At 40.9% G+C, this 26155-nt stretch overlaps 1 protein-coding gene across 5 annotated transcripts; it reads right to left on the bottom strand.

Moving 5' to 3' along the window:
• Window positions 1–653: 653 nt before the first annotated feature.
• LOC120437485 (CD276 antigen homolog) lies at window positions 654–13191 on the bottom strand. 5 transcript variants are annotated; one of them, XM_039608078.1, is made up of 4 exons: window positions 13109–13191; window positions 5244–5334; window positions 1685–2053; window positions 654–1446 (listed from the first exon to the last, which is right to left on the bottom strand). In XM_039608078.1, exons 2-4 carry the CDS (start codon window positions 5254–5256, stop codon window positions 1232–1234), a joined length of 597 nt encoding a protein of 198 aa, XP_039464012.1. In that variant the 5' UTR covers window positions 5257–5334; window positions 13109–13191; the 3' UTR covers window positions 654–1231. The 5 variants fall into 5 exon arrangements, with proteins under 5 accessions (XP_039464012.1, XP_039464014.1, XP_039464009.1 ...); XM_039608080.1 differs by lacking the exon at window positions 13109–13191 and adding an exon at window positions 9984–10601; XM_039608075.1 differs by lacking the exon at window positions 13109–13191 and adding an exon at window positions 7732–8187.
• Window positions 13192–26155: the final 12964 nt, after the last annotated feature.

Here is a 26155-nt window from a genome sequence, read left to right as displayed (position 1 = left end):
GGGAAGTGCTGGGGTGGAGATTTTCGCGCTTACTGTATATGAAGTTCTGAGAGTCATTTAATAAAGTTGTAGTGAGACACTGAGACCTCTCCTGTCGTTATTACATACCTATATGTATGTATGTATATATATATTTATATAGATATATATATATATACTCATCTAGATCTGTGTCACAGATTTTCATTTTATTCAAGTGTCTGTTTTATCGTATGTTTGCACAAAGTGCCATAGCAATTTCCTAATGTTGTAAATCTGCACAACATTCGTCAATAAACCCTCTTCCTGATTTCTGACTCAGCTCAGACTGAAGAAGTCACTTGGATGAGTGACAAAACGTTTCTCCCACTGAAAATGTCCAGATGAACAGAATCCCCCTTGAGTGAGCAGCAGGACTACAGTGTCTATGTTGTGTCTGGTGATGGTAGCCGGACTCCTTGATGTAGAACTAGTTGAAACTTGAGGTCATATTGTGAGCTGCTAACCTCCAGGTTAGCCTGCACTGTACAGGTAGTTGATCAAAAAAGGCAGTTTTATCAATGTAATAGGGAGGAAGAATACAGAATAATGTATTTGACCAATTGTCCAACGATTCTGATATATTATCCACTACCTCTGAGAGGCAGGTCTGTAATTATAAGAAGCAGAAACAGTTCACACATGGTTATATTTATTTTGGATCGACTCAAGGTGACAAAATCTGCATCAACAGTTTCAGGAAGTCAGAGCTTCTGATTAGAAACAAAAACAAAGTACAGCCACAGGAAATGTTGGAATAAAAAAAACACATTAAGTACTAACACATGTGGATCTTTGTTGGGAAAATATATAAATGAAAGTAACAACTGGACAGTAACAGACTGAAGAGTCTCCTTCATGGAAGGTAAAGTTCAATAAAGCTGAATCGTTTCAGGTCAAAGGGAGGAAATGTTGGACTCTGCAGCTACATAGAAATGTTTTTTTCTTTGGTTTCATTTTAATGTAATTACATTTAAAACGAGTCAAACACCAGCAACATGTGATCAAAGGATCCTGAGTCATATCAGACAAATACTGTTTATATTCCAAACAACTTTCTCCTCTTTTCTGATGTAAAATGTAAATTAAAAGTAAAATCTGGACGTGTCTGACAGATACCTGCTAGATGTTTAGTTTTACTGATTTCTGTCTTTCCACATTTTCAGTGACACGACTGAAAGCAAAGCACAAGAATCACAGTTAAGCTGACATTTCAAACAGGTTCAAGTTCAACAGGAGGCTGGTATGAATCCTGACTCTGCTGTTGTTTATGTTTTCTGTAGATCAAAAAAACAGCAAAAGCAGCAACAAGAAGCACAACAGAAACACTCAGACCAGTGATCAGTACAACAGATCCATCCTCCTTCCCTCCAGCCTCCTTCCCTCCAGCCTCCTTCCCTCCAGCCTCTGTGTCTCCTCCTGTCTGACCTGCAGGTGAGAAACAGGTGTGAGGTGTCAGCTGTCAGGTAGGTGATGAGTGAAGAACAGAACAGAATCCATTTCCTCTTCAAACTGCTGTCAGACATTATCTACTGCACTCTGATCACATCACTCAGACCAGCTGCTTTCTACAAAGTCTCATCAACAACATCTTTAGAAACAAACATCAACAACCAGGAAGCAGCTTCATCTCTGATCACACACACACTCAACTCTACTCACTCACCTGGAGGATCAACAACACTCAGGGTGATGCTGCTGATGGGGTCACCATCTAAAACAGCTCTCTTTCTACGTTTAGTTCCTCTCTGGACGACACGACACTCGTATGTCCCATTATCAGTAGTCGTCACATCCTTCAGAATCAAAGACACGTCTCCATCCTTCATCTGTCTGTCCAGCAGCTCCACCCGGTTCTTAAAAGATGGATGCTGGTTTTCTGGATCAAGCTGCTCATCCCGTGACAGAAGCACATATTTCTCTCCCAGGTCAGCTCTGCTCCACTCTAGAACAACAATGTTGTTGTTGTTGTTTGGAGCTCGACATGGCAAAGTGACGCTCTTTTGTCCAGGTGTAGCTGTGATGTTTTTCTGATCTGAAAGAGGAAACAACACAGAGAGGTTAAAGGTCAAAATACAACGACTCACTACACCAGGCAACCTCATTTTTCACTGACACTGCTTTAAAAGTTGTTATAATAGAAAGGTGTCTCACTTTGTTACCTACCTACAATAAATAAGGAGCTAATTGAGATCTCATGTTACTGGTGAAGCAGAAACTTTAAGCTACAGTCTGATCATATTTCTGTCTTTCAGTGTTTGGGCTCAGACACAATGTTCCTGTCTGGGTACGTGTTTCTGTTTGGACAGCAAATGCAAACATGCTTTAAATTCCCAACTGCACATCAATGGACGAGGATGACCTTTGGGTTGGGTCAATACTGATTGGCTGATTAAGGGTAAGCACAAGTATTGGAGCTACTGGGAGTTCACCAGGAACAGAAGATCAAAAAAATCATCGTTGTTAAAAGAAACACTGCATGAAAAGCACAGAGTGGCTGCAGTGGACACTCGTTGTTTTCACTTCAGCTCTTTGTGTGTTATAACTTGACTCTTCTCTGTGGTTGGCTGAAGATCAACAAACAGCACAAGGAAGATTTGCCCACAGACCGGTTGTACCACATACACTGTCTCCATCAACATCAAACACTGTGCAGGTAGATGAGCCGTCCGTCTGCCTTCATATTACTGCACTGAAGCATTTTAGCAGCAAAGCAGTGGCAGCTTCAGATGCCACTGCTTTGCTGCAGCAGCTGCCTCTATTCAGAGGTGATGCCACCACCTGCTGAGCAGAGCTGTCGTGATTAAACACTGAAAGATATTAATCACATGCACATGTGTGCAACCACACACAAGAACTTGCGTTGTGGTTCATTTGTAAGACTCTGGAGAGATACAGACGACACTGACCAACGAGGCATGTTCAGTACAAAGAATCTAGATGTCCTCATGCTCCGGTAACTTCAGGGTTAATTTGGGGTTTTCTGTACTACAGATGTGTAATTAAACACCTATGAAATCACCACTTACTGACTGAGCAATCGTCCAGCATTATCATCAATATTCCTATAATCAATATAAATTCTTACACACAACTGTTGCTATTTTTGAGCGGATGGTGTCCTTTAGGGTCAATAGACGTCCAACATCTTATTCTGACTCCTTGAATAACTTTGAACAGAGAAGCATCCAGGTAGCAGACCAGCCTCAACTATAATCCATCATATTCATGTGTCTTACTGATAAAACTGTGGAATTAAAACTCACACAATAAGTGTTTGTGAGCATTTCTTGATTCCTTTAAATAGGATACATTTTATTAACAGCTCTTCTCCAGTCTCACTGACCAAAACGTGCACACATTTATACAGCACGTTTTACACTGAACTACAGTACAGAGCCTTTCCTCTACATCTGCTGATTATCTACAGCACATTTTATGTATAACCTCTACATATTTTTAATAACCTTGTATAGTTTATCCTTCCTTTGCACAATCAGCTGCTGTTAATCACTGTGACTGTTTTGATGTTGCCAACACATCTGTTTCATGTGAACATGTAAGTGCATCCTTGAGTAGTTTTGGGCGACTGTTTCATGACCACACAAGGAAAATGCTACTTGTCTATCTGATCAACAGTATTCGGGTACATGAATCTAAATAACTTAAAGACACCCTCGATATGTTGAACTCTGCAGTACAAGACCAAGTTCTCAGAGTGCAGCGTATTTAACAATTCACAAACAGTAGCAGTGCAGATCAGTAGCTTCTTCCATCCGAAATGGGAAGTCAGCAATTTCTGCTTCTTAGTCAGAATTACTTTCAAATAGAAATACAAGATGAGGCAGTGCACACAAACAGTATCAAACCCAAAACGTGTAATCTGTACTTTCACTTTTGTGCTATTGTGTTAGCATCGTGCTGTACGGCTAGTTACAGATAGAAAACGAGCAGAACAACAAATCAGTGAGCTCTCCAGCATGTAACAGGTCTTCGGTGTCCATCCACATCCATGGACTCCACTTAGCTAGAAGCAACATAAATAGTGTTTTCTTTTCTTTTATGACTCGTACTGGAAGGAAGTTAGCTCAGGAGTGACGTCACAGTACAACCTCCATCAGACCTCTGAGGTTAAATAAGCGTAACAACATTTTAAATTTTAAGCTTTTACTAATGTTTACAGGCACTGCTGCCATCTTGGATGGTAAATTCAGGATTATTGGGGATTTTCTCAGGTGGTATTTGAAAGCTGAATTTCGTACTGTAACTCGTTACCGGGTCACATAAAAATAATTCACGCTCCAACTTAGTTTTTATGTCAGAGCGAAACTGATTTTGGTTTCTCATAGTTAAATCTCACCTGCAGAGACAAACACGAAGAGATCAACAAACAGCAAAGTGGAGAAAAACAAAAAAGATGTTCGGCGAGACATTTCCGCAGCCTAGCTAGCTAACTCTTCTACCTAAACCCGTGCAGACGTCACATCCGTGTCTTGGAGACAGAGTGTACGATTATTTCTTTTTTTTTTGGATAGTTTTCAATTATATTTATATTTTATAATATATTATAATCATGGAGAGGCTGCAACAGCTCGAGACAAGAAATAAATTAAAAGAAACGAAGGCAAAACCAAAAAACTGAGTTCTACTTCCTGTCTTGACTTTTTCTACTGGAATAAAAGAGCTGATGCAGAGTTTTTATCTACGTGGTGACGCCTGCCGTTCAGGAGAAAACTGCAGAAAAATTGCTATTTGACGCAGTCACGTCAGGTTGATTTGAGTTCCAGAGATTCGTATTATTGGGTTTTTATTCACTGATGTGATGATGGGGAACTGGGGATTAACTTCTGAAAGTCACAGAGAAACTTTGATATCTCAGTGAACTGCAGATAAAATTCGATAAAATCCAAACACTCAGATATGAAAGCTGAGCTAAGACTAGGCTAGCTTTCACTGAGAGTTTGGTTATCTGATAGCTTGGTCCATTTTTTCACATTTGAATATATTGAAAAAGTAATGAAAAGTAACATAGCACTAGTTTATTAAACAGCAATGCCTAAGCAGTCCTTAGTTTCGAGAAGAATAATCTTTAATCTGTCCTGTTCTCTTTCTTACATCTGTTCTCACTGAGTTTCTCTCCATGAGAAACAGTCCATCCCTGATGGATGAGAAACAGTGTTTTCTGATATTTGTTCAGATGTTTGAAACATTTACTTTGAAATTACCTGTCACTTCCATCCATCCATTCTCTTCAGCCTGTCCTTATCAGGGTCGCAGGCGGAGCCTATCCCAGTTGTCATAGGATCAGACCCATCACTGAAAAAACAAAACTAAAGTCACTCTACAGTAGAGCTAGATAGATGCTGAATTACTGCAACTTTAACTTGATTGACTTTTGCAGCACGAACACGTGACAGGAATAACAGAAATGCAGACAGGTCTATAAATGTTTTGGCAGCATCAGCTGGGAGGAAAGCAACAAACTGCAGCCCAAAGATGATCTGGCTTAACATTAGCTAGAAATTCACATCATAGCCTCATGTGACAAATCAACATCAGTCACATGTGTGTATCAAACAGGGGCTGCAGAAAGAAAATAGACACATATGAGAAAAGTGACTCTTTGAACCCAAATCAGCTTGACAAGAAGTACTTCAAATTTTGAAAACTATCCTGGGAAAACGTTCTTACCTATGACCAAAACCTGGAGAGTGGAGTAAGCTCTGCAGTGTGGTGGCAGATTTCTTTTCTCGTGTATTAATCACATATTTAATCATATCACATTAGTTATAGTAATTTCACTTTCTCACTTAGTTGTATGCATGTTGACTACAGAGGGGCCTTGTGCTCTACACACACAGTGAGACCTTTGTAAGGGAGACATTAAATAGATAGTGAGACTCCTTTTGCTTATCGAGGGATGTGGATGTTTAGGTGGGGGCCCTGTTATAAAGTTGAAGGTCTACAGGCTTCCTGCTTGTAGGGAGGTGACGGGAGGTCATAACTTTCCTTGGATTGGGGGGGAGTCAAGGATGAGTTGGACTGAAGGTATAGAGATAAATGATGTGCTGTGGAACGCTCTTTGTTTGACAGTGTTTGGGAAGGTATAAAATTGTTCATGGGCGGTGTCTTTCCTCAGAAAACTGTTTGGTGTTTGACCTGAACGTTTTCTCCACATTGCAATGTGTTTATTAAACCCACTTCAACTCAAGCTCACTGGGTGTGTTGCAGGTTATTGTTAAAATTTCCATAACAGCAGCAAATAAAGCCCAGCAGAGGATGTACTTCCTGAGGCAGCTGAAGAAATTCAACCTGTCAACACGGACGATGATGCAATTCTACACCGCAATCATCAAGTCCATCCTCACCTCCTCCATCACCGTGTGGTATGCTGGAGCCACTATCGTGTTGTGCGCTCTGCTGAGAAGGTGATTGGCTGCAGACTCCCATCTCTGCAGGACCTGTACACCTCCAGGACACTGGGGCGTGCAGCTCGGATCACAGCTGACCCTTCTCACCCTGGACACAGTCTGTTTGACCTGCTCCCCTCAGGCAGGAGGCTCCGGTCCATTCGCACCAGAACCTCTCGCCATAAGAACAGTTTCTTCCCCTCTGCTGTTGGACTCATGAACAATAACCATATGACTGTTCGCACCACTAACACATGACCCTACACTGTGTTCACTGCATCATTCCATGTTTGGACCTGATGATCACCTGCACCCATGTATATATCTATCTACTTAGCACTTTTAATTCTTTAATTCTTATTTTTATGTCTATTTAAGCGTTATATGACAGTATGTTTGCACTAAGTACCGCAGCAGTTTCCTAATGTTGTAAACCTGCTCAACATTTGGCAATAAAACCCTTTCTGATTCTGAAATGAGCATCCCTTTAAATGGTGAGCAGTAGCTTTCCATATAGTCTGTTTTACACCTCGACCAAACAACAAATACAAAATTAAAAAATAAGTTAAAAATCAAAATTTATCTTCCAGTAAACATTTAAAAACAAATCTCAGACGTAATGTTGAGTCTTTTGTATGATTTGGTACATCTCAAATTTTAAAAAAAAGGAATAATCCAAAAAGTAGTTATATTAACACTAAAACACACAAGAAAACAAAGTAAATTATTCCCCCCAAACAAATCGTATAAATTCCAAAAGCCCAAATAAAATCCTAAAAGATACAAAAGACAAACAAAACAGAAAGCAGAAAGTCACCATAAAAACAGCAACAATAAAGTTAAACTGGAACCCAAACATGGAGCAGAAAACCTGAAACTCAGTCCTCTGAAAACTACAAAGAAACAAACACTCAGTATTGTCAGAAATGCATCCCACTATTAGAACAATAAAGCTATTAAAATTGAGCCAAATAAAAATCAAAAACAGAAACCAAACAGAAAAGACTGAAAGAGAAATCTCCAAGGCAACTCAAAATCCCAGGAGCTAAATCAGGGATCATGTCAGAATCTCCAACACAAATTAATTTCATATGATGTGATTTCACAGATGAATCCAGCCAACAGTAAATCAGATGCTTCACACTAACTCCACATGACATTTATCTGTAACCAGTAAAGTGAAGCTTTAATCCTGGTTCAGATGGATTAACATTAACAATCTGTTAATCCACTGAAGCTCATAGACTTCAGTCAAACTGTCAGATTATCTAAAAGACTGAAAGACGTCATTTTAAAGACTTACTGTTGTTCTGAAGGATCTCTGAAACCCTCAAACATTCTTCTGATCATCAGGATGGAAAAATTATCCACTGAGAGCAAATAGAAAAAAGAAACTTTGACGATAGTGATTTGGTCTCTGGCTGCACTAAACAGCCCCAGTGAACAATCTAACCTGTATTTCCTTGTCAGCCGTTTCACACAAAACACCTTAGACCAGTTTGACTTCATAGCATCACCGTGGCAACCACATTCCCGGACTGACTCAGCTGACTGGATCTGAGCGTGTATTTGACAAACAAATACCACAAACACACCTAAAGTAGCAGAGAGGTGACAGCAACAGGAAGTTAATTCTCTGGCACAGGTGGATGTGTAGACTTTGTAGACTGTCTGTGTGTGTAGAGTTCAGATAAATGATGAATGAAGGGTCTCATGACAAAATGATAATAACAAAAGTCAAAGGTGTCTTTGTATCCACCAAATATAGACACTAATAAAAGAACATAAATAAAAGAAGAACAGTTAATATTAAACACACACATTATAGAAAAGATCAAATGAATTATTCTAAAATATACTGTTGTACCTCCAGACTGTACTGATTATCATAAAGGTTGCTGGTTTGATTCCATCTGGAGACACAAATCACTTTAGGACTGTCAGGAAGGGCACCGGGTGTAAAACTCTGTAAATCAGAATAAGGGGCACTAACTGCTGTGGGGTCATCATGTGACCAGGAGCAGTCAAATGTAACTACTTTCTCTTTTACTCAACAGTGTTGAATCTAACAGTGTTGTTACTTTCATCTGTACAACGTTTGTGTAAATAAGCTCTCACAGACAGAAAATCTGTGACAGCACCTCCCACCTGACCACTTCACAATCAGCTGAGGATATTTGTACAATCATTTATTAAAGGTTTTTAAATACTGCAGATATATTGGGAATTACGTACGCTTGCACTAAACAGCAGTGTTGGTTAAAATATGTCTATCATTTTGTGCCCTCATAATTATAGTTCAGGATATACATACATGACATTTTCAGGGCTAAAAATCTTTGTTAAACTCTGTTTCCAAGTATTCTGAATGTTGACATTTCCTCCATAAAGATCTGAAGGAATCTGTAAAAACAGTTTTGTGGTTGTGGTGAAGTGAGTCACATAAAGAGTGTCACATTTCAGAAAAGCCACAGTTTTGTATATCCTGGTCAGACTGGTTCAGCTGACAGTGTTTGTTTGTTGGTACAGCTGGACTCTGGGTGTGTCAGTGCACATCATCATATGGCTTTCTGTAAAAGTAAATTCATCAAGGACTAAATGATTAATTGGATATTAACCAGATACTGATAATGAAAATTTTTGCTTCTTTTCCTGTTTATTATTCCTCTACTGAAACACGTCAGCATGATTAGTTAAACGACATCAGGACAAATGTGATGAAACTCAGCAGGAGAGAAGAGACGAGGAGCAAAGTGTGACCAATAGAAGCAACGTCACAAGGTCACTTTGTTCCTCTGTGCTTGCAGTAAAACAACAACAGAAAATAAACTGTTTACAGTCGGTAAACACTTTGAATCAGTCTCTGCACATAAAGGCCAAACACTGTTGATTTCATAGTAAAGACTGAGGATGCTGAGGGAGCTGCAGCGCCCCCTGATGGATGATAGAAAACCACAACCAACAAACTGACATGACTCAGTTGCAAAAATAAATAAAAAAGTTTTTAAAACACATCTGTCTCAGCTATCAGCAGAGCAGAGCTACTGAATTATTAATTCACATTTTGTTGTCATTAGACCAACTTTTATTTGCTATGTAAATCAAACTTTTTTGTGGGTTGTGACCAACGCTAAATTTGTGTGTATCTAATATTTAATTATTATTTCTTACATCATTCTGCTTCACAGACAAATATTACTTATTTTAATGGAGCTCAATCAAACATGAACACATTCATAAAAAGTGTAGATTCAAGAGGAAAAATAATTAAAACATTTTTTAATGTTGCATTGAGAGTGTAACGTCCACAACACCTCATCTGTTCCAACAGCTTCTCACTGCTCAGGGACACATTAAAACATTTATATTATAAATTCAGCAATTATGAACAACTACACACTGAAATTATTCTACATTCTGAAAAATATGTGGTATTCTCCTGTTAAACCACTAATATGTCACTGGAGTTATAACTACTTTAGCTCACAGAATACACCAAAGTTATGACCGTAACACAAATGATAGAGAAATTAAATAAATACTGTTCCAACTTACAAGGTTTCCTTGGACATAACACTAGTCAAGAAAGCCTTTATGTGTCACATGCAAGTCGCACTGCAGTGAAACGGGCTCCTATGGGGGGACAGCATGAGAACAGAAAACAAAAAAACTCCTCTGCATAAAGAGCACATAAATGTCCACATCACAACAGCATGAAGCATGTGACAAGCAACATGTGTGGGTAAGGGGTGAGAAGTAAGCCAACGCAGACACAGCTATCCTGCCCTGCAGTTATTCATCCAGCGCTGGGCCCAGACCCGCCGTCCGACTCGGCCTTGGAGAGAAGTGTACGAGGGCGTTTGGAACAAAGAGTCTAAACACAGTTTGTTATCAGAAATTGTTTCTTATGTTCAGCTCCAGACTTGAGACCGCAGCTGGCACTGATATGGTAGCCACATGAAAAAATGGTGGTGTTCTTGCTTTAGTGTGAACCACTGCATGTCAATTTTACAGTCGATCTAATGTCCATCACTGGTTCCTCATCATTCCCGTGAGCCTCTCCACGATATTAGGCAGCTACACCAAGATGTTATCCAGTTTGTCCATAGAGCATGAGTGTTCATGACAGCCGTGATTCTCTTCAAGATGTTGTCAGATGTTGTCAGAGTCTAAGCACTCACAGCAGCCACAAGCTTCTCCAAGATGTCATCCGTGCTGCGTCTAATGAGCCCATTCTAAGAAGCCACGGCTCGCTCCATCCTTCCAATCAACATAGCGGGCAGCCTTGTGGGAAATTGAACAGCCGTTTCCGCTTTCTTTATTCTTCGATAAGCCCGGGCCAAGCCAGCCCTGATTAGCAAGAACCCTGTTATCATGGTTCCGAAAAGGTAGATGTCTTCAATGTCCTCGATCGACAGTCCTGCCAGGTTAATGAGCCTCCCAGTCTTCCATCTGTCCATTGTGTATCCACGTGTATATACACGATGGACGAAAATATCACAAGGACTTTATTCAAGACTTTCCAAATTTTTTATCTGGTATTGTGCTAAACTATAACCAAGTTTTAATTGTTGATTTTAATAATCTTTTGTGTTGTCCCTCTAATCCGCTGGCCAGAGACTTTTTAAGTTTGATAGACTCCTTTAGTCTTGTTCAACTTGTGTGGGGACAACCCAGAAACAGGGTCATACGTTGGACCTTGTGCTGTCGTTAGGGTTACTGGTCCTAAACATGGAAATATGTGATGCTGTTTTTTCTGACCACTGTTCTGTTATTCTTGATATATTTTTATCTCACCGCCATTTTACACCTCTCATTTCAACACACTGTTATTGTGTGTTTAACCCATCTGCAACTGAACAATTTTCTGTTGCTTTTAAAGAAAGTTTTAAGATCTCCCATCAGCTTTAGTACCCAGGAGATGACATCAAGTTTTTCTGATAAATGCAAAACTGTCCTTGATGAGATTGAAATCACAAACGGATAAACGAGACCACTCGTTCATCAAGACAAGAGTGCAGGAAGGCTGAACTTAAGTTGAAAAATACGGAGCCCCGCAAGGGACATGGGAGAAATTTTTTTTTACCATGAACCTTTGCGAGATCTAACTCGGGATCTCGCAAAAATTTTGTGAGATTTCGCAAAACAAATTCAGGATCTCGCAAAAGTTGAATTCCAACAATGGCGGCAGCTACTTAGTTGTAATATTACTCTTTCTGGGTCACAAAATAAACTTTTAAGATATTCGCAAAACCTTTGCGAGATCCTGAGTTTATTTTGCGAGATCTCGCAAAAGTCCGTCTTAATTTTTTTTTCTCCCATGTCCCTTGCGGGGCTCCGCAGAAAAAAGATGGGCTGCAGGTGTCTTTTCTCATTCAGAGAGAGAGAGTCTATACAGATATCAGGGCATTGTAAATGCAGAAAAGTCTGAGTTTTTTTGTCTAATGTTATTGCGAACAGTTCCAACAATCCATGGATTATTTTTAAATTTGCCACTCTGCTCTGAATATTGCCCCAGCTTCTCGTATTAATATGTAGCCCTGGCTATATAAATAGTTTATTAATAGCATTTATTTTAATGTTTGAATGCAAATGCTCTCTGTGTTTAAGAATGTTTACAAATGCCTGTAAGATGTGTGAGTGTGTGTCAGTTAGATGCACAGCCTTTTTTATTTCACATGACCTTTCTAAAATATTCACCTGCTTACCAAGTAATGGTATGCAGACATCATTTAGTCTGAATGTTCTTCCAACACATTTAAACATTTAAAAAAGATTTTTAAGTCTGCTGGTTCTGACATCTTACGGATTTTTAATAACAGTCTTAGTTCAAGTGTTGTGCCAGCCTGTTTTAAACAGCCTATAGTTTAAAAAACAACACACACACACACAGTTCTTGAGAGGTTTTAGTTTTAAAGCTCTTCACAGCACTGAAACTGTTCTTAAAGATCTTTATTAGCCACTGACTCAGGAGACTCAGCTGTGCTTTTGCTTTCGGATCTGACCGCTGCCTTTGATACTGCTGATCGCAGCATCTTGATCTCACGATTGGAGCATTATGGCATCAAGGACATTCTGTTATGGTGCATCAGGTCATATGTCAGTGACAAGACTTTCTCTGTGAGCTTTAGAGACTTTATCTCTTCCTCAGCTCCCCTTACTTGTGGTGTTCCCCAGGGATTTATATTAGGCCAATTTTATTCTCTGTTTATGTCCTACCTATAGGTCTAATTTTTGGAAAACAACACATTTGTTTCTATTCATACGCCGATGACGCTGAGATCTATATTCAACTGAAGAGAAGCTGTTCTGCTCCCAAAAATGGAGGCAAGGGGGAGGAGATCCCGTTTAATTGGTTATAAAGGCAGTTGGAAATTTAAGTTCCGACATGTGTGTTATCCACAGAAACCTCTGAATATCAGCTAAAATCCCATATAAACCATTTCTACAACCACCAAACACAACGAAACCAAACGATGATGAAAAGAGCAGTTATGTAAATGCACAAAAGTCCGCTAAACAAACTAATCGAACCAGAAATTCTCCAGACTTCATATAACCAGCTAAAGAAAGGCTTTTTATCCACCAGAGCTGTCACCAATTCTGAAGAGTCACTCACCCAAAAGAAGACCACAAAAACACATGGCAGCACAAATGCGCTAAGACAGAAATTGGCTTACCTCCGTTATTATCAGCGGCAGCCAGTAGCTCCATGATTATCAGCAGCTACCACGGCTAGCTAGCCACATCAGAACCGCTTCTTCTTCTTCTTCTTTCAGTTTTAATGACGGCTTGCATCCAAAGATGTTACACTACTGCCATCTCCTGGTTTTTACTGTTATATCACTTCCAAATCTTAGATCCTCTGGATGAATCCAGTATCTCTCAAAATGCTGCAGTTCGTCCTTTGACACAAACTAAAAGACACCCAAATATTTCCCAGGAGCTTGCCTCTCTTCACTGGCTCCCTGTTCACTTCAGAATTGATTTTAAAATGTTATTGTTGATTACAAAGGCCTGAATGGACAGGCTCCCGCGTATTTGTCTGACCCTTTCCTGTCTTATCCACACTTTAGATGATCTTTTGGTTTTGGCCATGCCAAGATCTAGGCTGCTTCACAGAGGCGATCAAGTGTTCGGGAGCGTAGTGCCTAAACGGTGTAACCCCTTTTAATACAGTGTTAGAGTTATTTGGTATTAGTGTTTTGGTACTGATATTATAAGTTATTTTGTATTTTTGTACTTTGGTCAAAGTTGCTGTTGTAATTAAATGTGCTTTATAAATAAATACATAAACAATAAACAAATTTAGTTTAGGAGATGGTGACCACAGACTATTGGTTTCTCCTGACTCTGTCCTGAAGTGGTTCAATAATCCACCAGAGGGTGCTGCTAAACCTAATGAGTGGACTACATCTGGCGAAACTGATCTGGGCCGCCAAAGGTCCGTCAGTCTTTGTGGTATGTGGGCCATGGGTAAGTTGTGTGCAGCCACGGGCCAGTTGTAGGCACACTGCTGGCCCTGTGCAGGCCCAGAAAAGTTTCAGCTCTGGCCCCAGATTTCAGCCTAGTGTGTACCTTAATCAAACCATGTAATAACAACATGTGCCACAACATGCCGAGACTCTGGTCAGACAGTGAATGGACTGATTCTTACATAGAATCTTATACATACACTTTCTCTAAAGGGAGTGCTTCCTAACTACAATAACACTCTTAACATGCAGACTGGAGGAAACAGGGATCAAACCACTAACCTTCCAATCAGTAGGTGACCTGCTCTGTGACCTCCTGAGCTCGGTGACGTCCTGAGCTACAGCCACCCACTGGGAAAGATGAGTAAACCCTCACTAGGTTTTGGATTAAGTGGAGGAAAATAGGAACATAAACAGTGCCATCATTGCCAGACCTGGCCCACATCTGGTCGACATACACTCTGCCATGACACCAGTCAGTCAGAAGTGCCAGCTTGATGCCAGTTCTGGGCCAGACCTGTTTTCTATGAGCCTGGGCCACATAAACCAAACCACAATCGAGCCAGCTATGGCATGCCATCACATAGACAGTGCCATCATTGCCAAACCTGGCCCATATTTTAATGACATACGTCTTATCATGTCAGAAGTCACCCAGTAGTGCCAGCTTGATACCAGATCCTGCCAGACCTGCTTGCTATGTGGGATTAACATTTAAATGTCCTGATCTCGGGGATCCTGAGATGGCAAGAAAGATGAGATCCTCCTGTTTGTGTCAGTAGCCTCTTAACACCCACCAGTCCAATCCAGTGAACTCTTTAGATTTAGATTCTCATCTATCCCTCTCTATAGTATTTTCAGCCACACAGAGATTTTTTAACAGAACTGAATTGAAACATAGCACCTTTAAAGTTTCTGAAATTTTTAAGAGTCTGAGTAAAATGCAAACTGGTTTGATGGTCAACTGCAGTATGTTTAAACTGTACTGGTTTCACCAGTAGATGGTGGAAAACTTTAAAAGTCATTCATGGCTATTTCAAGATTCACTGAGAGGTTTCAGAAGAGGAGCTCTGATTCAGGCAGCGTGATCAAGATGGAAGTCCACACTGAGTCTCATGTTTATCAATTTATACTTTATCACACACTAAAACACTTCATTTCTTTATTTTAGGTCAGACCACCGAGTGTGAGACTATAAATATTGAAAGGGTAATGAACACTAGTGTTACGTTCCCCTGAGGGGTCTAGGCGGTGAGGGGGAAGTAACAAAAAGTGTCCGGGTCAGAAAAAGGAGTCAAGGAGTCAAAAGGGTTAAATTAAATAGTTTTATTAAAGTAGCTCAACTAAAAGAGACGGACAAGCCGCTATCACCATTTAAGGAAAACAAACAAAACTCAAGCATTGGTCAATAAAATAAAAGTAAGTCAAAAAGAGAGCAGCTCACTAGCTGCAAACACAACTAACACTCAGCTCACAAGCTGTAACCACACTAATGGCAGTCTGGCCCAGAGCTCACCTTTCCCTGGGCTTAAATCCCTTTAATTACTGATACGAGTCAGGGGTGTAAAGGAGATAAGGTGGCACCTCAGGCAAAAGAGATTGAAGGACACGCCCACACAGGCACCTTCAGGAGGAGGCCCTGCTAGGGCCGTAACAACTAGTCCAACATTCACCATGTTAAACCTTCTCTATACTCATAACTTCCTGATAAAGTGCAACTGAAAAAATGCACAGTACATACTGTCCTGTTCTGTACTGATGTTTTACTGTGTTTTACACCCACTGAATGATGTCCCTGCTGTTTACAGTGTGCCAGTTGAAGCTTAATTTTTATTCCTTGTTTCATGGTAAATAAAAAAAAAGATTGAACAAAGAGGGAATCCTTTTTATTGATTGAGTTTATTGATCCTGCAAAGAACTGATACGGAACACTTTTACAGGTTATAGAGGAAATTAAAAAATATAAATGACATGTGGATGTCCTCTGGTCTGAGGTGCTGGGGGGACCAGTTAGAGACCAGCAGCTGGACGTCAGTGGTTGGACTGGTGGGCTACTTCAGTGAAGAGTAGATGACGTCTGGCATTGGTTTAAAGTCTGAACACAAACACACACAGTTCAAACAACAGGAAACATGATTACAAGCTTTGTAGTTCAATCAGGACCTTCAGTCTCCACCTCTCTGCATCACACACAGTCCCAGTTCAGACTTTACTGGGAACTAGTTCAGATGCAAATCAATGAGCTGTCGACACTCTAAAGTTCACAGAAGTCAAACCTTGAGCTCAACAACAATTTGCTCTTTAATTGCATTAAATGACATTAAAAAGTCAAACTTTTGGTTACGTGGTTAGCTTAGCTTAGCACAGGGGTGTCGAAGTCCAGGCCTCGAGGGCCGGTGTCCTGCAGGTTTTAGATAACACCCTGGGTGAACACACCTGAATCAAATGAGTAGTTCATTACCAGGCCTCTGGAGAACTACAAGACATGTTGAGGAGGTAATTTAGCCATTTGAATCAGCTGTGTTGGATCAAGGTCACATCCAAAACCTGCAGGACACAGGCCCTCGAGGCCTGGACTTCGACACCTGTGGCTTAGCATGATGGTTGGAAACATGGTGAGCAGCTAGCCTGACTCAGTCAAAGATAAAGAGCAGCTGTACCTGGGCCTCCTTGTTCTGATGTATGTTTGTTCATAACTGACGTCTTCAGTTCTCACTGCTGAGTCGACTGCAGCTGAATTTCTGTCTGTGTAATAAATAATAGAACACATTTGCATTTCTGTAGGTGCACAACTATGAAACTATATCATCACACTACAGCAAAATGTTTTTAATTAATAAAGTGCTACATGAGGGGATTAAATATATATTTTTCTAAAGCTCAGCACCTTTTGTACAGTTTTTTTCTCTCTCGCTTTCACACCTTTGCTCTGAAACACAAAGTGACCACAAAGAACTGGGGGGTGTTTCTGTGTAAGGGGCAGGTGGACGACCACAAAGCTGCCAGTGAAGACTGACACTCTTCACCACAGAGTACAAAGCAAACACTTTTCACAGCATGAGCACTAATATTAGACACACTGGTATGCTGTGATGACTACTGTTATACTAGAATTACTACTTTATTTAAAATAAAATTATATAGAAATACTGAGATAGATCAAGTTTAAAATGTTGGAGTAAAAAAAGTATATATAAAAAAGGTGAATTTAAATGAAAACTGAATAAAATGGAAACAGTCCTTAATGTAATTAATATCCTGTGAATGGATGGTGATCTGTGTGGAAACCTTATTGAAATGCTTTTCCAAATGTTGTCTCCATGTTCCCTCCTGTTAACATGAACAGCTCTGTGTTGAAACACCTGCAGCTGAAGTGTTTTCTTTCTATCAGAAACAGGATGCTGGACGACTGCAGAGCTGTTAGCTTCAGTTACCCACAGACCACAAACACACAGTCCAGCTCACAGCGAACAACACTCAGTAAGTACAGTGTGAAACTTTACAGGCAGACGGTTGCACTTGACTAAGCATTTCTAATTTTAAATAAAGTAATAAATGTATCACAAAAGAATGAGAGTCAGAAACAGTCTTCATATTGAGCCTGAACTGATGCAACTTCAACTGCCCTTCACTCAGCCCTCACACATCTGGACACCAGAGACTCATATGTTAGAATGCTGTTCATAGATTTCAGTTCAGCGTTCAACACCATCATTCCCCAGCAACTCATTGACTGGATCTGCTGGGTTCAGCACTTGCTGTGTAACTAGCTGCTGGATTTCCTGACAGGAAGACAGCAGACAGTACGAGTCAGCAGCAACACCTCCAGCACAAGAACACTGAATACGGGGGCTCCTCAAGGATGTGTGTTGAGCCCCCTTCTCTTCACTCTGCTGACCCACAACTGCACACCATCACACAGCTCCAACATTTTCATTAAGTTTGCAGACGACACAATTGTGGTAGGTCACATCAGCTACAACGATGAGACCTATTACAGGAGTGAAGTTAAACATCTGGCCGAGTGATGCAGCAACAACAACCTTTCCCTGAATGTAGAGAAGAGTAAGGAGATCATCATGGACTCCTGGAGAACTCACACCCTGCACACCCCACTAACTATCAATGGTGCTGCCGTGGAGGGTAAGCAGCACCAAGTTCCTGTGTGTGCACATCTCAGAGGATCGCCACTCATCCGTCCAACAGCTTCTTAAATTTGTTGCCATCAGGAAAGAGAGACTGAAGAGCCAGAACCAGCAGACTGAGAGAAAGCTTCATCTATCAGAGTGTGTCACACACAAACTCCAGACCTGCACTCACCTTGTTAGAGTTGATGCTTTTGAGATTGTCATTTGTGCTAAGATATATGTAATCATTGTGCGTATGTGTGTTATTAGGTTTTATAAGCTTCTGTGCAGACATGAGATGGAGAAAGCAGCCTTGATGCTATCATTTTCTGTTATACATTTAGAATCCAGAAGGTTCTTTTCTTCTAAGGTGCAAGACTGTTTATTTCTGCTCTACACACACGTACACATGTCAGCTCGTTGAAAGGTTGCATCCTGTACAGGACATCTGGAAAGGTTTATAAGAAGCTATGCCTATGTAGGTGATGGCGAGGAACACACACCATATACTTTGCTAACACACACATGCTCGCTTAAGACTGTCACTTATTCATGGAACTGCATATTCATGTAAACACTGTTTTCAATTAAAGAGGCAGGAAAGGGGAAGTCAGCCCAGGTTGGCTAAGTTGAAGTGAAGACTGAAGAGCTCTTGACCTTGGCCGGCTTCCCTCGTAAGAGAAAACACAAAGAGCGCCATCTTGTCTTCTTTTGCAGTTGGTTGTCTCTGTTTCAGCGGAGTTTGTGCCTTAATAAACCCAACACTCCTCTTCCCTCTGAACTTCTCAAACATACAAACTCTGACACACCACCACTGCCCTTTCACTGACTGCCCCACCCCCACTTGCACACGAAATTGCCACAGTCACTATGATTGTGTTGGACACTGCTGTTTATATAATTGTATGGTGTTGTGTGATGTTGTAAATAAGAATTCTTGTGTGTACATTTGGTCTTTGACAATAAAGCTGAGTTTGACTTCACTTTTGACCAATACAGAGAAGAAAGAAAAGAGATAAACAGACTGATCAACATGTTTACTATGATAACAAAGAGCTGAAACTTCAACATGAACTCTTCTATGAAGAAAACACAGTACTACCTCTGCGTCGTCTGATTGGCTGTTTTTGAAGTTCTGATGTTTTGACATCACAGTACATGACATAACTGATGATGTCATCTTCTTCAGCTACTTTTCCATCTGTTAAAATTTTCCAAAATGAACAATTATTTAAATTAAATATCAAAACATAAATTACATTTAGGTAAGTTGTTGCTGTGATCATAGTGAATGTGAACTTTATTCTACTAAACAAACTCAGACATGAAAGATCAGGAAGTCTGAATCTCACCTTCAGGTTTCCTGTGAACACATCGTCTCACCAGCAGAACCAGTAACACCAGTAGAACCACAAAACAGACTGATCCGGCAAATGACAACACAGAGAGAACAGGAGGAGAGAGTGATGGAGGAAGATTGATGTGGGTGGGACCAGGAGGAGGCGTGGATGTAGATGCAGGTGTGGATGTAGGTGGAGGTGTGGTGGTGTGTTTGTCTAAAATAAAGCAAACACAGTCATTAAGTTGTCGTCACATTGTGAATGTTGAAAGCTGCAGAAACACAGACAGGTGAGTGTGTCACCTGTGACAGTGATACAGCTGGATGGAGACTCTCCATGACCGCTGATGTCACACTTGTAGAGGCCTTCATCAGACCTGGAAACATGCTGGATGGTCATGTGACCTGTAGGCTGCTTCCTGATGAGGGAGCCATCTTTATAGAAAGCAGCTGGGAGGTTGGAGGGAGTGGTCTTTGTTTTACAGAGCAGAGTGACGTCATCTCCCTCCATCACAGGGAGGACAGGACTCTGCAGGATCACTGATCCACCTCAACACAGAGACAAACTACAGCATTTCATCCATTTACACACAGCTTCATCAACACTAACTCCACACACTCAGCTTACCAGTGACTGTCAGGTTAACCATGTTACTGATGGGACCCTCTCTGTACTCACACCAGTAAACTCCACTGTCCTGTTTTAAGATGTAGCTCATGTTACAGGAAGAACCAGCTGCTTTTCCCCATTCTGCTCCACACTGAGTCCTCTGTCGTGTGCTTGTGTTTCTCCTCAGAGTCCATCCAGCAGAGCTGTCGTCCTCCTCACAGCTCAGAGACACAAAGTCTCCTTTAAAGAACTGAGAGCTGCTGGGACTCACAGTCAGACGAGCTGTGAGGGTTAAAATGAAAAATGTACTTATTATCGCAGTGTTGGTCAAGTGACTTGAAATCTGTAACCAATTACTGATTAATTCCCCCCAAAAGTAATCCTGTTACTTTACTGATTACTTATTTTCAAAATTAATTAGTTACTTAGTTACTTTAAAAAAAATGATTTACAACCTGAATAGGTAATAAAACAATAGATCTTTCAACCCAATTCCAATTTTTCTTCATAATCAATCATATAAAATGTAATCACATGAAAAGGTCTCTTTTAAAAACTGCTTTTAGTTTTAATCTTTTAACTTTATCCATCAAGCAAAAATATAATTATATGCAATATTCTCTGACTGGAAGGTTTAACATTTAAACCTATTTTCTGCACATTCCAGCATATAAGATAAAATAGTTTTTTGTGTTTACACTCGATCTTTCAAATGGACACAAGTAAAACACTGTAAAATGAAGTTTTCTTACCCCGCAGTGAACAGCAGACGCTAATATTTTTGTCACTTTTTATGGAATCAAACTCAAAGTAAGGTCAGTGCTTCCATGCTTTAAACACTGCACGCTCATACTCTCTCGCACTCGATATATTATCCATTGTTGATCTGCACACAGCTGTTGCCACGGTTTCGTAACGCAATAACGCAGCATGCTAACGAGAAAGTAAAGGTAGTCTAATTACCCTTTTTGCAATACCCTTACTTTACTCGTTACTTGAAAAAAGTATTTGGATTACAGTCTGCGTTACTGCCCATCTCTGATTATCTGTGAATATTTTCTTACATTTTTCATTTCAGCACTTTTATATTTGATATCTACCAACATGACCCCAATCAGGTCATATCAGTGAGCATTTCTCAGGTTTAAACTGTGACAGAAGAAGGTTACTGACCTTGGTTTGTTGTGCAGCTCAGCAGTGAGATCAGAACTAAAGAGAAATGACACTCAGGTTGATTTGAGGTGAACATAAAGAACAACTCCACACAAACAGCTGACAAACACACAAACTCATGTTTCTGATTTTCTACAGCAACATGTTGTGTTCTGTTCTTTTGCAGAATTATCTACTTCAGGGTTACAGTAGAGCTCGAGTTCGTCAAACCTGTTATACGGTGAGTACAGGTCATCACCCCATCACAGACAAACATCCACTCTCACATTCACATTAAGTTTAGAATCATCAAACATGTCTTTAGACTGTGGGAGGAAACCTACAAAGACTGTAACCACTGCATGACTGTGACACCTGTATCCATGACACACAATGTAACGTTCGATAATGTGTCATGCGCAAAAGCATCAGTTCTAAGAGCCGGGCTTAGAGAGTGCTTTGTAGTGAATCAGGAGAGTCGACTCCCATTGAGCGAAAGCCGGCTCCTCACTTAATTTCCTTTCGCTGCTCAGCTCTGTGTGGCTCAGTTATGCTCCAATCCCTCCATATTGTGGCCAATCACATGCGAGGATATAGGATAAAATCATTATGTGAAAAACAGAGAGGGAGAGAGACGCGACAGTCAAGTGGAGCGTCGTCCTGTCCTCTCAGTAAGTGAGTGAGACAGTAGACAGCGGTGAGGAGGGCTGTGCGAAAGCAAAAACACATAAATATGCCTGAAACCCGTAAACGAAGCAGCATCTGGCTGCAGTTTAAAGACTTTTTTGTCTCAGTCTTCATCTTGGTTTTAGGCGGTCTTGACTACAAGTCTACAATCATGTAAACTGACAATACACAAAATATCCACACTGAACCCATGTTTTCACTATAGAGCTGTGTTCACATAATGAGTGAACGACTGAAAGACTCATTTGTACATCCTTTATCCAAGAGCAAGTGGGTGGTTCCCGCCACTTTTCCATCAACTGACCCCAGCGAGTGAATCTGGATCTTCACCTCTCTCCCCTGGCACTCTCAGTACTGGCTCTCCCCAGGCCTGAGTACTAAACACGCTATTCTACTCCCTCTACACGTCTGACTGCAGTCAGACAGAGAACATCACTGTCAGATTTGCAGAAGACACAACGGTGGTGGGGCAGATCACGGGGAAATGAGGCAGCTTGCAGAGATTAGGTCCGGAAACTAGGGGAATAGTGTGCATTAACAACCTTGCACTTAACATCACCAAGACCAAGGAACTCATCCTGGACTTGAGGCGAAACAGAACTGCCCCTGCCCTCCTGCACATCAACAGTGAATGTGTAGAGCAAGTGAAATCCTTAAAATTTAACACCACGGTGCTAATTAAGAAGGCCCAGCAGTGGCTATAAGATAAGATAAGATAAGATAAGATAAGATAAGATAAGATAAGATAAGATAAGATAAGATAACTCTTTATTGTCATTGCACAGTCATACATAGTACAATAGTACAATGAAATTGGAAAACTGTCCTACATCGGCACTACATGTAACACAACACGACACGATACGACACATCACAACGCAACACAAACAACACAGTATAATAACTTAGTAATAAAAAAGAAGAATAAGTGTATTTGTATTGCACACTGTTATTATTGCACATTAATTATTATTGCACCTTGTTATAAATATAAATATTATTATTGTTACTGTTTTTACCGTTGTTACCTCCCCTCCCAAAAAGTCCAGGTAGGTACCCAGTCAGGTCAGCTATTTACATTGATTAAGGCTATTGCCCTGTTGTAAAAGCTGTCCTTGAGTCTATTTGTTCGGGACCTCAGCAGCCTCCTGAACCTCCTGCCAGACGGCAGCAGCTTAAACACCCGGTGTCCTGGGTGTGTGCAGTCCCGTAGGATGCTGCGTGCCCTCTTGAGACAGCGAGTGCTGTACAGGTCCTTCAGGGAGGGAAGAGGATGTCCAGTGATTTTTTGGGCCATATCGATGACCCTCTGGAGTGCCTTTCTGTGTGCTGTGGTGCACCTGGAGAACCACACACTGATGCAATATGTCAGCACACTTTCAATGGAGCAGCGGTAGAAGACGGTCAGCAGCTCCTTCTTCAGGTCCATTTTCTGAGGATTCTCAGAAAGTGGAGACACTGTTGGGCCTTCTTTAAAACCGCAGAGGTGTTGGAGGTCTGTGTCTATGTGCACACCCAGAAACTTGAAACTGGAGACCCTTTCCACACACTTTCTGTTGATGCTGATAGGCTGCAGCTCAGACTTCCTCCTTCTGAAATCAACTACCAGTTCTTTTGTCTTGGTGGTATTGAGGTCCAGGTTGTTATCTACACACCAATCTGACAGCCTCTGAACTTCAGCTCTGTATGCCGTCTCATCTCCCCCAGAGATGAGCCCCATATACTTTCTAAGGGTGCTCAGGAAGGAGCAACTAAACACCCTGCTGCTGGTGACCTTCTACAGATGCACCACCGAGAACCTGCTGACCTATGCTGTGGCAGTGTGGCACGCTAACTGCACGAAGGCAGACAGGAAGAGACTGCAGACGGTCGTAAACACAACACAAACAATAATTGGCTGACCTTCCCTTCTTGACTGCCATCTATAACTCCTGTTGTCTCAGCAGGGCCAGAAACATCTTCAAGCACACAAACATCTTTTTACCTGCTGTCCTCTGTCAGGCGCTTCAGATCCATACAGGCCAGAGCAAACCGACTCGGATATAGCTTCTTCCCCAAAACTATCACTTTACTCAACTCAAAATTGCACAAAAGGAATTTGCACAATTTCCACACACTGGTGAAGTGTATTTGTATTTATATTATTTGTATAGTTAAATTATTGGATAGTTTTTTAAAATGTGCTAAGTACATATGCACTTTTCTGGAACTGTTTTACATCTTGTTATGTTGTGTATAATGAAAATAAAGGCTTTCAATTCAATTTGATCTTTTCACTGCCTGCTGTGTTTCCTCGACTCCTGAGCAAAGATAAAGAGTCAGTTCAGACCTGCAGTTGGTCCTCGTGGTGTTTTGAACTTGAATTCAGCCTGATTTGTTTTTCATGTCTTCTCCTCCATCATCAGTTATCAGGAGAGCAGACAGTCAAAGTACAAGAATTCAAACAAACACAGAGATTCTACTTACAGAGCAGACACAGCACAGATGTTTCCTTCATCGTCCTTCTCACTCATTTGAGCTCTTTTTCATTTCTCTCACTGACACCAAGTAAAGCCCGCCCTCTTCCTCTGAGCACCAGCTTTCTATTGGTTCAAACACAGTGGGTAACTGAATTCTTATAAAAATGCAAGATATAAAATATGAACATGTATCTTTTAATGCAATGAGCTTGCTCAGACATTTGGTAATTCACACAGCTGGAAAGAAAAATCAGAAACAAGTCAGATGTCCTCTGCTCTCAGTGATCTGTAGTTTGGTTGATGAACAAATCCATGTCCATGTAGTTACGTCCCCCTCAGTGAGAGAGGCAGATATGAGCTGAAACACAGGAATCAAACCAGGGACGCTGCTGTTATGGAGCTGAACTGGAACCATTCAGACACTGAGGCCCTCTGAACACATTTTAGTTACAGCTGTGCAGAGACACACTGATGACTGACTGGAACACTATGATTCACATTTTACATTCACACCATCCTCACACATGGTTTATATATGGCCACTAGAGGGAGATGTTGGACTTTATGTACTAACATGGACACAAGCAGATCATCAAAGTGAGGTTTCAACACAACTGAGTTTGATGCTCTTTGATGTTTGCACAACAACAGCACCTTAATATACAAGGTCAAAATGTCTTCTGAAACACCTGTGCTCTTCTGTTAGGTTTTCTTTGTCAAACTCTTCTAGAATCATATTAAAAACAAATATGTTGGACAGAATCAACCTTTTGGGATTTACTTATCTGGATGATTGAGCATGCACCACGACTGCCATGTCTATGTTATGTTGTGTACTGGTAAAGGTAGCCTGACTGCATTTAGATCCAGTTGAACTTTGAAGTCATATTGTGAGCTGCTAACCTCCAGGTTTAACTTTAAAATTAAAGGCAACTTTTTGGGTATAAATATAGAAGAGTCTAAAAGAGGTGTGGCCACAGCTGAAAAGCCCAAACCATGGAGAAAGGAGAACTCTGTAAACTACTTGTTTTCTGTATAATTTCTGATGACTATGTTAAAAAGGAGTTAAAAACATCTTATGTTTTTGTTTTGGCTTTCTATTGTGATTTTTTTTATTTATTTAATTATTATTTATTCATTTTGACTGAATACAGACTGCAAGGACTGCGCACCATAACGGAACAGGTAGCTGTTCTGTCATGGTGCGCAGTCCTCACCAGTTGACCTGACATGTATATCCCTAAATTTGATTCTGTTTATCTGGACGTAGAGTTTTCAGTGGGAGAAACCTCTCGTCACTCATCCAAGTGACTTATTCAGCCTCAGCTGACTGCAGGTTTCCCCAATCTTATAAACAGTACATTACATAGGATAAATCCTGGCAATCCTCCTGGCACTTAACAGCGTACACTATGTTACTCTGTTTGTGTCGGGGGACCTGATCCTTGGGGTGGACCAATTCTTGGCGCAGCGTGTTTTGGGGTTTAAAAGCCACAGAGACCCGGTGTTTAGAAAAAATGCATCTCAACTGCTCCGATACTCCTGACACATATGGGATCACTACTGGTTTTCGCTTGGGCAGCGGTTGTCCTTCTCTCCTGGATCGGCTGGAGCTTTCTTTTGCCCTTCCCAGCTTCACTTTCCCAAAAGTCCAGCTGGGATAACCACATTTACTCAGGGCCTTCTTGATGTGATGTTCTTCTGCCTCCCTGGCCACTGTGTCAGTGGGGATGGTGTTCACTCTGTGTTGTAGTGTTCTGATGACACTAAGTTTATTCTCCAGTGGATGATGAGAGTCAAACCTTAAATACTGATACTGAAATACTGAGGAGGGGGCCGATGGGTACATCAGTCACCATCTTACAATACTGTGATTGC

Source organism: Oreochromis aureus, linkage group 3 (genome assembly GCF_013358895.1).
Source record: "Oreochromis aureus strain Israel breed Guangdong linkage group 3, ZZ_aureus, whole genome shotgun sequence".
Taxonomy (NCBI): domain Eukaryota; kingdom Metazoa; phylum Chordata; class Actinopteri; order Cichliformes; family Cichlidae; genus Oreochromis; species Oreochromis aureus.
The sequence above is the reverse complement of the archived record's forward strand: the minus strand, read 5'-3'. Positions and strand labels throughout refer to the sequence as shown.

Bases quoted from the DNA above. Each gene is read 5' to 3' on its own strand.
- LOC120437485 (XM_039608078.1), bottom strand. The intron at 1,447-1,684 runs GTGAGTGAGTAG...TCTCACCTGCAG, and splicing joins GAGTGTTGTTGATCCTCCAG to GTCAGACAGGAGGAGACACA.